Raw genomic sequence first — 17,512 nt, 5'->3', positions numbered from 1 at the left:
ACGTTTGAGATTGTATCAGATCATGCACATGCGTTATTGCTACGGGCGCATTGAGGAAAGCCGTTGGTCTGGTTTGTCTGTTGTTGTTGCTGTGCAGGAAGGGGAATTTCACTCTCACGGTGTGTGTGAGGACAGGTTAAATGGTAGTATAGCGGGGGAAGATGATGGATTACTTGTAAAAGCAATGCAAGTCGACCTGATTATGGTTTCTTCTTTAATATCTCAAGTCTTGAGAGCAATGAGATTAAATGGGGAATAAATGGAGAGTGTCAATTGCTTGAGTGTCCTGATTCTCCAGAGAAAAAGAGCTCAGTGAACATCTCAGTTATGTCTCAAACTGTGAGGTTTGCTAGAAGATACCAAAGTTTGCCTTTAAAAGTCAGATATCTATTTGACTGTGAACTCAAAAGTTATCAATAAAATCTGATCTGTATCACATTAGCTTCATAGCTCTATTCTCAAACTGTGTATTATATAATATTTGTTAAAAACATACATTTATGTAAACAAATGTTATTGTTTATTACTGTGGATTGTTATATTGGTATATCTAAACAGATTAGGAGTAGTAATAATAATAATAATAATAATAATTGAATTGTGATGTGTTTTTTTAATACTCAACTGACTACATTGAAAAAAAAAACAATATATGATACATAATAAACAATAATTATTTAAGATTATTGGTAAATGAATAGCAATTAAATAAATAGTAAAAGTAAGAAAAACTTGCATTGATTATTTTAACTAGTTTAACTGTATGTTATACAATTTGTGTTCAAATAATTGTTTTTGTTTATTACTATTGTAATATTTTTCAATCTAAGCACAGATATAATAATAAACATATAGTAAATATAATCCTTTCTTCAGTGATAGTAATAATTATAATAATAATAATGTATCTACCAAGAGACTGCAAAAAAGCTAAATAATTCATAATGTATGATACAAAAACGATTACAAATTAATGGAAAAATAAATAGTAATAGTAAGGAAAACATGCCTTGATTATTTAAACTACAGTTTAATCGCATTTTATTTGGTTTAAAATATGTTTACCACTTTTTAAAGCCTTTTTATATGTGAATTGAATATTGTATATTACATTTTAATAGTTTAATAGTTTACTATTACATAGTAATAGTCTCATTTGTATCCACTTGTGTAATTTCTTACAAGAAATTTTAGGGGGAAAATTTGAGACAAAATTGATGCTAAAGTGAAACATGAGAGCGCTAATCTGAGCTAAACAGCTGTGCTCTCATTAGCTTTGTTGTGTCCTGATTTTTATTCAATGCTGTATTGTTTTGTGGGGCAGGACAGTCCACCCAGACCTTCCCGAAACAGCTGAATGTTTCACTGAAGACTCATTAGAGACACGCCCCACACACACACACACACACACACACACACGGCTGTGTGTTCACACGCTCTTGCGCTGACTGTCTGCTGGACGCGCCGCACGCTGGATTCATGTAATGTGTTGAAGCAATGGCGTGCCAGGGAACAGGTGTGTTTTGATATTTCGGTTCGTTCATTCACTTTGTTTCTCATCCTCACCTTTCTCTCTTTCTCTGTCAGTCTCAGTCTCTCCTGTCTTTCTTTGAGTGAACGGTTAGACTCCTCTCTCCTTCTGTTTGCATTGTGTTGGCGTGACTAAACCTGGCTCAGCTCAGTGCTTCATTACTGGTTTTGCTTCAGGACTCAGATTTTACATTGAAGATTAAGTGGCGACCCAACACAGAATCAAAACTGATTTTTTTTAGATGATACTTCTGAATTCTGATTGAATGAGCCACATTAGGCTCATAAATTAGTATAAGCACAATTGTGTTGAACATTAGAATAATGAGTGTAACAATGTACTACACACTTAAAAGAAGAAACCTTATTATCATAAGAATTATTATTATCATAACAGATTTAACAAATTGCAAATAAACAATGACACATTTTTGGTTATTTGGCGTATATATTTTATAAAAGCAATAAACCAGTGTATATCTATCTATCTATCTATCTATCTATCTATCTATCTATCTATCTATCTGTAAAGCTTAAATAACCTTCAAATTAAAATCATCACACTTTAAGCTTTTTTTTCTGTATCTCTTCTTGACAAATGATCATTTTCTAGCTCTCTCTCTCTCTCTTTCTGTCTCTCTCTCTCTCTAGCTCTCTCTCTCTCTCTAGCTCTCTCTAGCTCTCTCTCTGTCTCTCTCTCTCTCTCTCTCTCTCTCTTTCTGTCTCTCTCTCTCTCTAGCTCTCTCTCTCTCTCTCTCTCTCTCTCTAGCTCTCTCTAGCTCTCTCTCTGTCTCTCTCTCTCTCTCTCTCTCTCTCTCTCTCTAGCTCTCTCTCTCTCTGTCTCTCTCTCTCTCTCTCTCTAGCTCTCTCTCTCTCTCCCTCTCTCTCTCTCTCTCTCTCTCTCTCTCTCTCTCTAGCTCTCTCTCTCTCTCTCTCTCTCTGTCTCTCTCTCTCTCTCTCTCTAGCTCTCTCTCTCTCTCCCTCTCTCTCTCTCTCTCTCTCTCTCTCTCTCTCTCTCTAGCTCTCTCTCTCTCTCTCTAGCTCTCTCTCTCTCTCTCTCTCTCTCAATTCAATTCAATTCAATTTCAATTCAAATGAGCTTTATTGGCATGACTGTGAAACAGCACAATGTTGCCAAAGCAATAAACAGTAAACAAGTTATACAGATATATAGATATGTAGATAAAAAAATAATAATATTAATAATAAAATAAATAAATAAATAATAATAGTAAAAAAAAAAAAAAAAAAAAAAAAACTATTCATGTCCATATTGTACATATATAATCACATAACACACAAAATAAATAAATAAATAAATAAACAAAAAAAGTGAATACAGGGTAAATATTTACAGAGAGCATTGCTTAAGTACAGGAGTTTAGTTTTTGTCCCTCATGATGTGACAGGAGGACACATACTGCGCTGCGAGCTGGACACACTTCTCTTTCTCTCCCAAAATATAACTGAGTTTGTCAATGTCGCTTGCTTGCCTGAATTCTGGCAGAATTTGAGCTATTTGGGTAAAGTAGTTGTCTCTAATGTGTTCATATTTGCTGCAGTGTGTGAGGAAGTGCAGCTCGTCCTCTACGAGTCTCTCTGTGCAGTGAGGACACAGTCGGAGCTCTCTCTCTCTCCAGCTGTGTTTGTGTCGGCCCGTCTCCACACACACACACACACACACACACACACACACACACACACACACACACACACACTCTCTCTGTGCAGTGAGGACACAGTCGGAGCTCTCTCTCTCTCCAGCTGTGTTTGTGTCGGCCCGTCTCCACACACAGACGGTGATCACTCAGACGATACTTCGTCAGGAGCTTTCTCTTACTATAGTCTTTAATTTTGATCAAGTAAGGTGCCAATTGATAGCCAGTCTTTAATCTATAGAAGTATTTTAATTTGTTAATTTGTTCTACTTTGACCTGCCAATCATAGATGTATTCTTCCTGGGTTAGTTTTACAATTTCTTTAACTTTTGCGTGTCTTAATTGAATGGTTGAGCTGAGTTGGTGTTTTTCCACTAAATAGTGCGTGGGGTCACTCTCTGGGTGTCCTGTCCTGTACATAAGAGCGCAGTGATGGTAATCATCTGTCCGTGTGTCTGATAGATGGAACCAGAACTTGGCTGTTCTCTTCTGGATATCTGCTAGAAGAGGGAATCTGCCCAGTTCTGCCCTGCAGCCGAGACTAGGGGCGTTTCTGTGAAGTCCCAGGATGTTCTTGCAGAACTCCAGGTGGAACATTTCAGTGGGTCTTTTATCCCACGATGTGTAGTTTAATTTAAATTTGGGGCCCCAGATCTCACAACCGTATAGAAGAATGGGTTTGATGATGCTGTCGAAGATTTTTAGCCATAATTTAATAGGTGGGTTGAATTTGAACAAAGATTTTCTAATAGTGTAATAAGGCCTGCGTGCCTTATCAGTCAGATGTTTTATTGCCAGGTCAAACTGACCAGAAGCTGAGATAGTGAGACCCAAATAATTATAACACGTCACATGATTAAGAAGTGTTCCCCCGATTGTGAAACTATATTTTTTGTCAGTAAGCCGAGGTTTTTTCTGAAAGATGATAATTTTGGATTTCTCCATGTTTATTGGTAAGGCCCAGTCTCTACTGTAATCTTCTAAAAGCGAGAGGCTTTGGTGTAGCCCCTCTTCATGAGGTGACAAGAGCAGAAGATCGTCAGCGTACAGGAGACATTTGATTTCTCTGCCCTCGAGGGTCAGACCAGGGCAAGGGGACTTCTCAAGTGCTGATGCCAGTTCATTAATATAGATATTAAACAGAGTCGGGCTGAGGCTACAGACTTGACGCACTCCTTTGTTCTGACTGAAATAATCAGTACGTCTGTCGTTGATCTTGACACAGCATTTGTTCCCGTTGTATATGTCCTTTATGATGTCATATGTCTTTCCTCCTATTCCGCTCTGAATCTCTCTCTCTCTAGCTCTCTCTCTCTCTGGTCTCTCTCTCTCTAGCTCTCTCTCTCTCTCCCTCTCTCTCTCTCTCTCTCTCTCTCTCTCTCTAGCTCTCTCTCTCTCTCTCTAGCTCTCTCTCTCTCTCTCTCTCTCTCTCTCTCTCTCTCTCTCTCTCTAGCTCTCTCTCTAGCTCTCTCTCTCTCTCTCTCTCTTTCTCTCTCTAGCTCTCTCTCTCTCTCTCTCTCTCTCTCTCTAGCTCTCTATCTAGCTCTCTCTCTCTCTCTCTCTCTCTCTCTCTAGCTCTCTCTCTCTCTCCCTCTCTCTCTCTCTCTCTCTCTCTCTCTAGCTCTCTCTCTCTCTCTCTCTCTTTCTCTCTCTAGCTCTCTCTCTCTCTCTCTCTCTCTCTCTCTCTCTCTCTAGCTCTCTCTCTCTCTCTCTCTCTCTCTCTCTTTCTCTCTCTAGCTCTCTCTCTCTCTCTCTCTCTCTCTCTCTCTAGCTCTCTCTCTCTCTCTCTCTCTCTCTAGCTCTCTCTCTCTCTCTCTCTCTCTCTCTCTCTCCTAGCTCTCTCTCTCTCTCTCTCTCTCTCTCTTCTCTCTCTCTAGCTCCCTCTCTCTCTCTCTCTCTCTCTCTCTCTAGCTCTCTCTCTCCCTCTCTCTCTCTCTCTCTCTCTCTCTCTAGCTCTCTCTCTCTCTCTCTCTCTCTCTCTCTCTAGCTCTCTCTCTCTCTCTCTCTCTCTCTCTAGCTCTCTCTCTCTCTCTCTCTCTCTCTCTAGCTCTCTCTCTCTCATCTCTCTCTCTCTCTCTCTAGCTCTCTCTCTCTCTCTCTCTCTCTCTCTCTCTCTAGCTCTCTCTCTCTCTCTCTCTCTCTCTCTCTAGCTCTCTCTCTCTCTCTCTCTCTCTCTCTCTCTCTCTCTCTAGCTCTCTCTCTCTCTCTCTCTCTCTCTCTCTTTCTCTCTCTAGCTCCCTCTCTCTCTCTCTCTCTCTCTCTCTCTAGCTCTCTCTCTCCCTCTCTCTCGCTCTCTCTCTCTCTCTCTCTAGCTCTCTCATCTCTCTCTCTCTTTCTCTCTCTAGCTCTCTCTCTCTCTCTCTCTCTCTCTCTCTAGCTCTCTCTCTAGCTCTCAATTCAATTCAATTCAATAAAGCTTTATTGGCATGACAAAAATACATTCGTATTGCCAAAGCATGAAAACAACATATAAAATGATTTTGAACATTTAGTACAGAAAATAATAATAATAATTCAATTAAATAAAAAAAAAATAGCTCTCTCTCTCTCTCTCTCTCTCTCTCTCTCTCTCTTTCTGTGTTAAAGGGGTTTGAATTGTTGGATTTCCAAAGAATGGGGAAGAAAATAATTTACCATATTTGTGCTAAATCTGCACACTTTGAACAACTGAAGGAAAGAATAGACACTAAGTGGAGAGCTTACCTTTCTGTGCCCAGAGATGTAAATCCCTCGTGGAGGCTGTTGTACAAACCCCCAGTTCCTAAAAGATGTGGAGATATACAGTGGAGAATACTTCACAGTGTCTTGGCTACAAACAACTTTGTTTCCAAGTTTAATGAAATGGTTTTACCTGAATGTTCTTTTTGTAAGGCCTCTGACACTGTGTTTCATTTATTTTGTGAATGTTCAAGACTGGCTCCACTTTTTGTACTTTTGGGAACACTAATTACGAAATTGGGATTTTCTTTTACAAATACCATTTTTATCTTTAGTTGCAAGTATAACCAATCATGTTGTGAAAGGTGTGTACTTGCCAATTTTTTAACAGGACATGCCAAGTTGGCAATCCTGAAAACACATCGATGTAAAAACGCTGGTCAAGATGTTGACTTGTTGACTGCTGTTGAATTCGCGTATTATAAACAAACTGATAATCTACTTTTTTTTCAAAACAAGGTGGGGTGTGAGAGATGCTTTAGTGACAATGAGTGAGTTTGGAGATATGGTTTTTAATTGGTAAAATTGTTCTGGTTTTATTTTTTGTTTTTGTATTAGCTTTGTAATGTTTTGAAAAAATGGTGTAAATTAAAAGAGGTTTAAAAGTCAAAGTCTCTTTCTGTGAGCTGTTAGCTGATTATGGAGCGTGGTGTGAGCTGGATGATGTAGTTGGTGTCTCTGTCAGTCTGCTCCTGAAGCGTCGTCATGCAGCATCTCTAAAGGAAGACCGCAGGGTGATTTAATATGACTAAGAGAACACAGAGAGAGACTGATGGCGCTGAGGGTGAGGCCTCATTTAAGATCTGTGGGGAATCACTTACAGAATTGTTGAATGTTCATGCCGAATCTATAACGAGCAGCAGAAGATGTGAAGCTCATAATTAACTTTTTCTGTTGTGGTGAGCTAGTTTGCTGGTTTCACTTTACACTTGACTCAATTTCACGCTCTCTCTCTGTCTTTAGGGGGGTTAGGTCCAGATCTCGGCCCCCCTCCCTCAGTGGACGAGGCAGCAAACACGTTGATGACTCGTCTTGGCTTCCTACTCGGAGACAAAGTGAGCGAGGGGTCTCAAGGGCCACAGTACAGCATGGATGAGCCTGATGACGCACAGGTGGGTTATTCAGCCTCACCTCCTGCTATAAATATACACCTCCTCAAGATAGAAAAGAAACTCAGAAAGACTAGATCTCACCTATTTCACCCTAAAAGCAAAGACAAATTCTAACATATTAAGAAAGTGAAGCTTGTGTAGGACCTTTTTTTTTTTTTTGCTGATTTTGTTTATTGTGACATTAGATTCATGACATTTAATACATTTCCCCTAAAATTACTTTGAAGTCTATTTGTAATTCTTATTCTTTCTAGTCATGCTGTAAAGCATTCATGTTTGTACTATAATACAATATATCAAAATATTACAATTTCTTATCAGTTTTCTTTGGCCCATTTTTAAATCAGTCTAAATATTTTCTATATCGCAAGTGCATTTGTCACTGTTTTATGGGACATCTGCATGTCTGCCAATGACTTAATGACTTAAATGTTACTCACCCAAAATACTTAAGTCATTCTTACTGTGTCAGGGGATTGGCCAATGCCACTAAACTGATTTTAATAATTGAATGAATCATTTTGCATATGATGGCTCACACACTGAAATAATGTTTAGAAGTTAAGAAGAGCTTGACAGAATCCAAGCCATGTGCATTTAGTTATCGTTCAAATTGTGCTTACTCTTTTTCACACATGTGCCATAACACATGTATCTTGCTTAAATTAATAAATAATTAAAATCTGGTGTGAAAAAGAAATGAATCAAAGCAGTGTTGTTTTAGTATAATGAATATACCTTTATTAATATTAACATACCGTTTTTAATATTCCTATTTTGGTTTAATTTATTTTTAGGTCAGTTTTAGTTTGTATTTATTTAAATTTAAGTGAATAAATCTAATATTTATATTTTATTTTATTTAACATTTATTTCAGTTAACAAAAATGTTTATAATAGTTCCGGTTAACGATAATAACCCTGGTTCAGATATCTCACCTTATTGTTTTGAGAATTTTTTTTTTTATATATATATATACTGGGTTAAAGCAATTTAGAAAAACTGTAATAAATCAACATAAATAGTTAGATTTAAGGGAATAAGAATAATTCACCCCAAAATTAAAATGTTGTCAGTATTTACAGACCACAAAAAGAGATAAATAAAAGTAAATATATATTATATAAATATATATATATATTTATAAGACCTCTAAACACTAGCTTGCTCTATTCATTTTCTGTTCCATCTGTTTTCTTTTTATTTATTATATTATTTAAAAGCCCTTGCTACGTGTACTGCGTTTAAGTTAACTTGTTATAGCACTTGTGTATCGTTGCTCTTTTGTTGTTTTTGATTGCTTCCACTGTCCTCATTTGTAAATCGCTTTGGATAAAAGCGTCTGCTAAATGAATAAATGTAAATGTAATGTTAATGGTGGTCTAGTGCCGAACTATAAAACTGACAAAAACACCAAAAAAGTACCATAATCAATGGTGAAGTCAATACAACAAACGCTATCATGATATACATGAACTGTTGCTATCATGCAATTAATTGTGGGAGATTAATTGTCATGAAAATAACGTTACAAAACAAAAAAACAGAATTTTCCTCACTTTCCACAGTGAAATCTCTAGTTCTTAGAAGTGTCAGCTTTATTGAAAAATGATCTTTCCCTCCTGCAGAGAAGAGGCCACATACGGCATTCAAATGAGTTTACCTCTAATTAGGGAACTACATAAAGACGGCCTTTTTGCTATTATAGCAAAAAGTAGTAATATATTATAGTAATATATATTGCTCTGTTGATCAAGCACTTTTCAGAATGCAGTCGGCCTGTTTTCCTCACGTTAGCATGCAGTCCTGAGCACCAGAACAAGAACGGTCTGAACAACAGGAGGATAGTGAGAGAGATAACCACAGAGAGAGAGAGAGAGAGTGTATGTGTGTGTGTGTGTGTGTATGGGTTTGTCACTCTGACCTTAAGTGGTTGTGAATGTTTTAAGGCGAGGTGCTTTGCCTGTTGTGATGTTTGACGTTAATCGTGGGAGTGGGCAGATTAGAAGTGCCATGCTTCATTATGGCCTGCCTGGAGCCTCAGCGCCCACCAAACCCGAACCGACACTGTCTCAGCCTGTCACAGAGCGCCACCGCCGTCCCATCAGGAGCCGAGAGAGAGGACTTCCTGCCAGCTGCAGACTTCCTGAGCTGACAGAGATTAACTGGTCAACTGCAAACACAAGCTGAGACACTGAGAGCAAAGGCTTTGTGTGCAGGGTTTAGGAGCGAGCGGGAGGATGAGTCCGTGTTCCACCCTGACCAGCAGCACCGCCTCGCCTCCTGCCTGCAGTCCCTGCTCCACTCTTCCTTCAGCTGCTCCAGGACAGGCCGTCACCAGCCCCACATCCACCCTGGAGAGCAGAGACAGCGGCATCATCGGTGAGGGACTGACATTTGGGGCCGGGAAAATTAGTTATGTTTTATAAAAAAAGTGTCTTTTCTGCTCACCAAGGTTGCCTTTATTTGATCAAAAATACAGTTTTATTGTGTGTCATTCTGCACTTTTCAGCTCTGTTTCATAGTAGTAGTAGTGCAATTCATGTTTTCACACTGAAAAATTAATGCAGCGAGATGAGTTCACACAATGTGCTTCTTTTCTGAAAACAAAAAACTAATTTCATTGAAACAAGCAAGCTGCAGTTATGCAACTAGTGGTGTAAAATGTGACTCTGGACCACAAAACCAGTCATAAAGGTCAAATTAAATTGAGATTCATACATAATCTGACATCTAAAAAAATGATCTTTTCATTGGTGTGTTATGATTGGACAATATTTGGTTGAGATACAACTATTTCAAAATCTGGAATCTGAGGGTGCCAAAAAAATCTAAATGTTAAGAAAATAAGTTGTCCAAATGAAGTTTTTAGCCATGCATATTACTAATCAAAAATTAAGTTGTAATATATTTGCAGTAGGAAATATACAAAATATCTTCATGCAACATGATCTTTACTTAATATCCTAATGATCTTTGGAATAAAAAAAAAAATCAATCATTTTGACCCATACAATGTATTTTTGGCTATTTCTACACATATACCCCAGAGACTTAAGACTGCTTTTGTGCTCCAGGGTCACAAGTAAGTCTTTAGATGTAAGAGTATTTTTAAGTTTATCACTCATATCCGAAGATAATGCACTGAAAACCAAGCCAAATGATACTCGCAAAACTGCAAGAGCTTAATTGATGCAATCACTTTTCATACAGTATCAAACGCAGCATCTCTCAGTCCTCAAACTGAATTTTCCTATCACAACTTTGCACGGCACACCAGCTGATGTGATCTGTAAGGAGCACACTCTTGACAGCTTCTCTCCTTCATCCTGCCTCTTTTCCCAGCCACGCTGACCAGTTACTCGGAGCCAATGGACAGGAGCGGGAAACACGGCGATGGCTCCCGAGGCAGCAGCCTGAAGCTCTGGCAGTCTCACAGATCCACCCTGGACTCCAGCCTCTACCGCGTGGACGAAAACATGGCCGCCTCCACCTACAGCCTCAACAAGATCCCTGAGCCCAGCTCCGCCCACTATTCCTCTCACCCCACCCCCCTCTACCTCATGCCCCGCCCTAACTCGGTGGCAGGTGAGTCTGATTTTGGATGTTTGTGTGCTGTTGTTCTTTCCATCTCTTTATCAGTCGTGATTGTGATTTCCTGTTGTGCCACGCGATGCACATAACAGTCCCGCTGCTTGGGGAACAGCTTCCTGCGGCAAATCCCAAACATCCAACAAGCGATGTTTGGACGACATGTTGATTACTAAAACACATCTTAAAGGGTTGGGCAACATTCCCAAAATAAGAGTCGGCTCTTTTACAGTTCATGACTTTTGGAATTTGAATCGAACTGACCACAAACCACAGGATGTTGAATTGGATTGAAAGGAAATGCAGCAGTCTCACAAGAATTATGCAGTGTGGTCTTTATCCAGTCATGAAAACAGAAAGAATGTCACAGAATTTGTCAAACTTTGAATTAATCAAGAGTAGTTCATTACACTTAAATCAATGAGGACGGAAACACATGAACAAAACTGCTCTGAGAGTCACTTCATGAGCATTTTACCGTTTGATTTGAGTAAAACTAGTGTCTTATCATACACAGAACTGTAACGGTATTTGCGGCAACCCGTCAAAATAAAAGTCTGGATTATTTTTCAGTATAATGTACATAGCCTACTACTACTACTACAATGAAACAAACATTATTTTTTTAAGGATTAATCACACAACATTCTTCCATGTTTTAAATTTAATATTAAATCCCTTTCGCTTGCCAAAACTTTTTTTTATTAATTTTCAATGATATAAAGATAAAAGATGAATTAAATAATTGTATTATTATGCCTTCAACACAGATTTTCTGAGGGAAAAAAATGAATAAGGCTACTTTATACATTCAAATAATTAGTTATGCTAAAACACAGAATTTGGTAACAATAAAAAATATAAATAATATATTGAGAAAAAAAGGAAAAAAAAAATGAATCACTGCTTTATTCTTTTAAATGGATACATGAATCGTGTTTATGTATATATATATAATTTTTTTTTTTTACTAAATAATAACCTTGACAGACTACTTCACTTTAAAGGGATATTTGTGTTGTTTATTATTTATTTTTATTTATACAATTTATCATTTTTGTGCAATTACTTGCTTGTCAGTTCAGTTTGTAGCAAAACCTTCTACATGTTGTTTAATAGTGCATAAAATGTATTAAAATAGATGTTTAATTTCATAAAGTACAAGTCCCGTCTCGTCTCGTAGGATAAGTGTCTCGTCACACCCCTACTATCTATCTATCCATCCATCCATCATAAATAATATACTAAATAATAAATACTTTAAATATGACCTGTATATTAGTAATACACTACATGGGTGTGTGTGTGTGTGTGTATAGTGGAGTAAAAATTAAAATATATTAATAATAAATATTAATAATACATTATAAATAAGTGATAAAACATTTCAAACATTTGTCATTTATGATTATTGTTTTAGTATTTATTATGAGCATATGATAATGATAATATAAATTTAATCTATCTATCTATCTATCTATCTATCTATCTATCTATCTATCTATAATGATAACTAATAATTAGTAATGAAAATTAAAATGTATTAATAAATACTATATAAATACTATTATAACAAATACTAAAATATCAATAATAAATTATAAATAAGTGTTTAAAATACATCCTATACAGATTTAAATATTTTATTAATATTTCTTTTTATTTATTTATATATATATATATATATATATATATATATATATATATATATATATATATATATATATATATATATATATATTATGGAGCTGCACATATGTCATGCAAGAAAAAATTAATAAATCGTGCTCACGATTTAGCAAATCGAAGGAACGAAATAGTAAGTCGTGCACACGATTTATACATTTTTTCTTGCATGACATATGTGGGGCTCCGTCATATATATATATATAGTTTTTGTTGTTGTTTTAAATAGGTTGTTATAATATGTCGTATATATGATCACATTAATCGTAATTTGTACTAAAAAATGAAATGTTCCTTTAAATGTCATTCTATTTTAAGTCAGCTTCCTTATATTCAAATTCAGTTCTAAAGGAATGTAAAAGGGATTCTTGATTGGGTTCTGAATGGAGTGTGACCCTGGCGTCTGTCACCCAATCACAGCTCAGCTCAGCTCAATCATACAGACACTCAGAGCCATCAAACCGCAGTTAGAGACCGAATCAGCCCGGGTCGTGGACTGTGTGTTTTAACTCTGCACTGCCGGGGTGGCGTTAACAGCAGATAAGAGGCGTCTAATAGCGGCAGTAATGATGAGCCTCGTAGAATAGCACTCCCTGAAGTAAAAGCTAAATCTGTCTGATGGTGTTGTTATGTCTCTTATATAACGCAGCGCCTCTTCAATGCTGGCTGATTGTGTTATTGTCCAAGTAATCAGCATTGTTGTATTTATGAGAAGAATCGTTTTTATTGGAGCGAGAGTGCAATGAGTTATGGTTATCTCATGGGAAAGTGACTCTCAAAAGGGCGAGTGATATAAAAGATTATTTCTTAATTGAGAAAACGGCTGGTATTCACGCTGGTGATCAGGAATGATGCAGTGCTCTGAAAAACCATACAAATCTGTCAGCAGCATTAATCATATTGCAAATCTGACTGCGGCAACAGTGCAGATCGGTCTGGAATATATACTGTGTGATCTTTTTCTTTGAGGAATGAAGTTAAGTCACAAATGATTTACTCATCGTCAGGACCTTTGTTACACCTGTACAACTTCAAGGTGAATTTTTGAAGAATATTATGGCTGCTTTTTCCATATAATAAATCAAATGAAGGCTAAGCTCCTAAATGACAAAAAGCACATTCAAATAAGCATAAAAGTGATCCATATGACTTGTTGATATGAGTTATGAAGTACTGGACAAAGTAATTATTCACAGTCATTACTAGAGTGACTTATGCAGTATATTCCCAGGCTTATGAATTTATTCGAGAAGTGAACCAAGTCAGTATTCATAGTTATTAATGTTCCCCTCCATTGAAAAATTGCTTTATAGGTTGCATTTCAAACATTAATTTAATATTCATTATTAATGTGGTATTTCTTACAAATAAGTGTAGTCTGTTGTTTTTGTTGGTGACTTATTTTAATAGCCCTAATGTGTAGAAGAGTCTGGAAAGTATACTGTTGATCTACATGATCTAAAGATCTTTTCTTTGTCTTATGCAATGCTAAAATATCTACCATTAAAGTTCAAACCCAAATAACCTGAACTGATCTGTGTGACACATGAGCTGAATTTGTGAACAACCTGGCCGTTCTTTCCATATAATAAAACATCAGAGGAAACTGGGCTTGTCAAGCTCCAACATTTCATCTTTAAATGACCAGAAAGGTGATCAGTATGAATTGAAGGTATGTTGCAAAACCTCTAAATGGAAAGTGATTATTGACATTTATTAATATTCATCCCCACGGAATCTCTGAAAAATGCACTATGAAAGTCATATGGACTTGAAAATTATGTGTCAGCAACATTTGATACCAGACGACATTGGTTTTTCTTAAAATGAAACCATATTACAACCACCATATGTGACCCTGGACCACAAAACCTTAAAGGTCCCATTTTTTGTGCTTTTTTGAAGCTTTGATTGTGTTTACAGTGTGCAATATAACATGTGTTCATGTTTCGCGTGTAAAAAAACACAGTATTTTTCACACAATTTACCTATCTGTATACCGCTGTTTTCACTGTCATAAAAACGGGCTGATGACTTCCTTGTTCAATAAAGTCCCTCCTTCAGAAATACGTAACGATTCTTGCTGTGTACTGATTCGACAGCAGCTGAGCGCGCGCTGCCCTCCTGGAAACGGGATTGGGCTAGTTTTGAGAAGCAAGTGGGCAGGTGCATGTGCTGGAGATGTACTTATAATCACAGGAGCGTTTTTACTGTCGAGATGCGCATGAAAATCGCATTCGTTTTTTTGCACAGCCCTAACATCTAGTTAACAAAGCTAAACAGCGTTGCCCTTTGTGTAATAAGTTACAGAAACTGTTTAACGCACCAACTTAAATAATAAAATACACTTACCGGTTGTGGTCCATAAACAACGCCTTCTCCAGACAAAGAGGGAACTGCTCCATCTTTCAAGAAAAATCTTTGCGCTAATCCGGCATGAAACTGATTGAGATTGAGGAAGTTGTCCTCAGCAAAATGTGCTGCACATAGTTTTACATGTGGATTATAATTTTCGGGAACCGAGTTAAACATAAATTGTAACCATTAATCTCCAAGTACAGCGTCCCTGGGAAGCTCAAACAAAGATGATTGGACTCCGAGATGAAAATAACAGCGTTTCAACGACATGGCGACAAACACAAACGCAACTCTTCCTCTTCTCCGTCGGAGCGCAACAAGTGTGTGTATTCATGTGGGCGGAGGTTAGTCAAAAAACTGTTTTAGTGACATCATTACTGCAGGAACTAGAGGGATGTAGTCCAAACGGGTCGTGTTTTTGTAGGTGAATTCTGTTAAATAAAATATCTCGCTTTGCATTGAACTTTGAGCTTTAGAATATTACAGATATTATTTATACTCTAACAACAACATTACACACTAACTAAAGTTTAAAACATGGGATCACGAAGAACAGGACCTTTAAGTCTCAAGTGTCAGTTTTTCAAAAGTGAGATCTATACATCAACTGAAAGCTTAATAAATAAGCTTTTCATTGATTTATGGTTTGTTTGGAATCTGAGGGCGCAAAAAAAAAAAATCTAAATACTGAGAAAAAAACGCCTTCAAAGTTGTCCAAATGAATTCTTAGCAATGCATATTACGAATCAAAAATTAAGTTTTGATATATTTACAGTAGAAATTTTACAAAATATCTTCATGGAACATGATCTTTACTGAATATCCTAATGATTTTTGGCATAAAAGAGAAATCAGTAAATTTGACCCATACAATGTATTTTTCTACAAATATACCCCAGAGACTTCAGACTGCGTTTGTGCTCCAGGGTCACAAATGTATTTGATCAGTGAACTACAGCAGAGAAACACTGTCAGTCTGTCTCATAAAGTTATCACATGGCTTCACAAGTCTTTGAATATAAAGTCTCCTGGATGATTTTTTAATGATTTTTTTTCATGCTTTTTAATCGCTTGACAGCACCAGTCGCCATTCACTTTGACTATATGGAAAAGAATGGCTAGGATATAAAAAAAAATTCACCAGTTATGTGCACGGAAAGAAAAAGAAAGCCATCATGGTTTGTAGTGAATCATATCAGAATCATGGAAATGTATCCAGGTCACAGACAGCGCTGATTGTTTATTCAGTGCGGGCCGGGCCGGTCTGGATCGTGGGAGCAGATGTACTCATTAAACATGTATCAAATCGTGTCTTTTACATCAGTCAGTCAGAATCACAATGAGGCAAATCTCCACAGTGGCCGTCTCGATGTCTTTTCAATGCTAAACCTGTAGTAACTCAAGGCCTAACGTGACCTTAGTGTCAGAGCGAGCTGAAGTAATACTAATACGTGTTTCTAGAGTCCCATCGGCCTCCGAGGAGAGAGCTGAGCGATGTGAGACACCATTAGTAACAGAAACCAGAGATTAAAGCCCTGTTTGGATGAACTAGATTTTCCTGAGGAAATCGTTTAGTGATTTTAGTCCGGTCTGAATCACAACTGTGTTTGCTAATTGCTAACAGTTTCTAAAAGCTGCAGATGCACTAAAATAATAATTAATTGCACTCTTGCTGAATATGCAAAGCTGCATTTATCAACCCATGTTTAGACCTATTTTTATAAGTTGCTGGCTGCTTGAATCCCATCAAGCATAACGAGAGAAAGAAATCAATAATAAGAGCATTCACAGATTTCTCAAAATGGTTTTGTGATCACATGACTTTCCCAAATCCATTAGATATCAGATCTGCAAAAAAAAAAAATGTTGTCATGATTTGCAGTACAAATATCTAAAACATAACAAAATTGACTTAAGATAAAAAGTCTTGTTTATTGAAAAATGTGAACAATAAAAATGAGGAAGAGGAAGCTAGTTTATTTTTCTTACTCCTCTGGCAGGTAATTTGTCTTGTTATCTTGGTTCATTTTGAGACATTTTTCAAAATTTAAAAAATAGTTCTCCCCTTTGTAGTGAATGGGTGCCGTCAGACTGAGAGTCCAAACAGCTGATAAAAACATCCCAATAATCCACACCACTCCAGTTCATCAGTTAACATACTCTGAAGCCAAAAGTGGTGTGTTTGTAAGAAACAAATCCATCAGTGATGTGTTTTAACTTTAAATCATTGCTTCTGGACAAAATAAGAGTCTTTTATCCATAATATGTGTATCAAGAGAGAAATCTACACAGATCAAGCACCTTTTACAAGCCAAACCAGCTCTTATCAAATATGTAGGTGGATTTTAATGTGACAGACAACAGAATTTTGACTTTTTCTCTAAACGACGCATTATTATGGATTATATTAAAAAAAACATATCAATGATGTATCTGTTTCTTACAAACACGTTGCTTTTTGCTTCTGAAGACATTAACTGATGGACTGGAGTGGTGTGGATTACTTGTGGATTGATGTTTTTATCAGCTGTTTGGACTCTCATTCTGACGGCACCCATTCACTGCAGAGCATCCATTGCTGAGTAACTGATGCAATGCTACATTTCTCCAAATCTGATGAAGAAACAAACTCATCTACATCTTGGATGGACTGTGGGCGAGTACATTTTCAGCTAATTATAATTTGTGGGTGAACTATTTATTTTTAGTCATTTTGCTTCTCAAGTATATGTATCTTGAGTTGTACAAGACAAAAATCAAAAAACAATTTTGCAGTGTACAGAGATCATCTGTATCAGTACATGTAATCGTCACTTAATAATCGTAACTCAAACAACGCTTAAAAGAGCAAATCTCGT

General features: G+C 36.9%; 1 protein-coding gene across 3 annotated transcripts in view; it reads left to right on the top strand.

The window, feature by feature from the left end:
* The window catches only part of tanc2b (tetratricopeptide repeat, ankyrin repeat and coiled-coil containing 2b), a 136,681-nt gene that overhangs the window by 85,301 nt on the left and 33,868 nt on the right, over nt 1-17,512 (top strand). For all 3 annotated transcript variants that reach the window (XM_059530393.1, XM_059530394.1, XM_059530395.1), the window contains exons 5-7: nt 6,870-7,018; nt 9,239-9,401; nt 10,365-10,607. In XM_059530393.1, coding sequence (XP_059386376.1) covers nt 6,870-7,018; nt 9,239-9,401; nt 10,365-10,607 — 555 coding nt within the window. The remainder of the gene's footprint in view (nt 1-6,869; nt 7,019-9,238; nt 9,402-10,364; nt 10,608-17,512) is intronic.

The sequence above is a fragment of the Carassius carassius genome, chromosome 39 (genome assembly GCF_963082965.1).
Source record: "Carassius carassius chromosome 39, fCarCar2.1, whole genome shotgun sequence".
NCBI classification, from domain to species: Eukaryota; Metazoa; Chordata; class Actinopteri; order Cypriniformes; family Cyprinidae; genus Carassius; species Carassius carassius.
The sequence above is the reverse complement of the archived record's forward strand: the minus strand, read 5'-3'. Positions and strand labels throughout refer to the sequence as shown.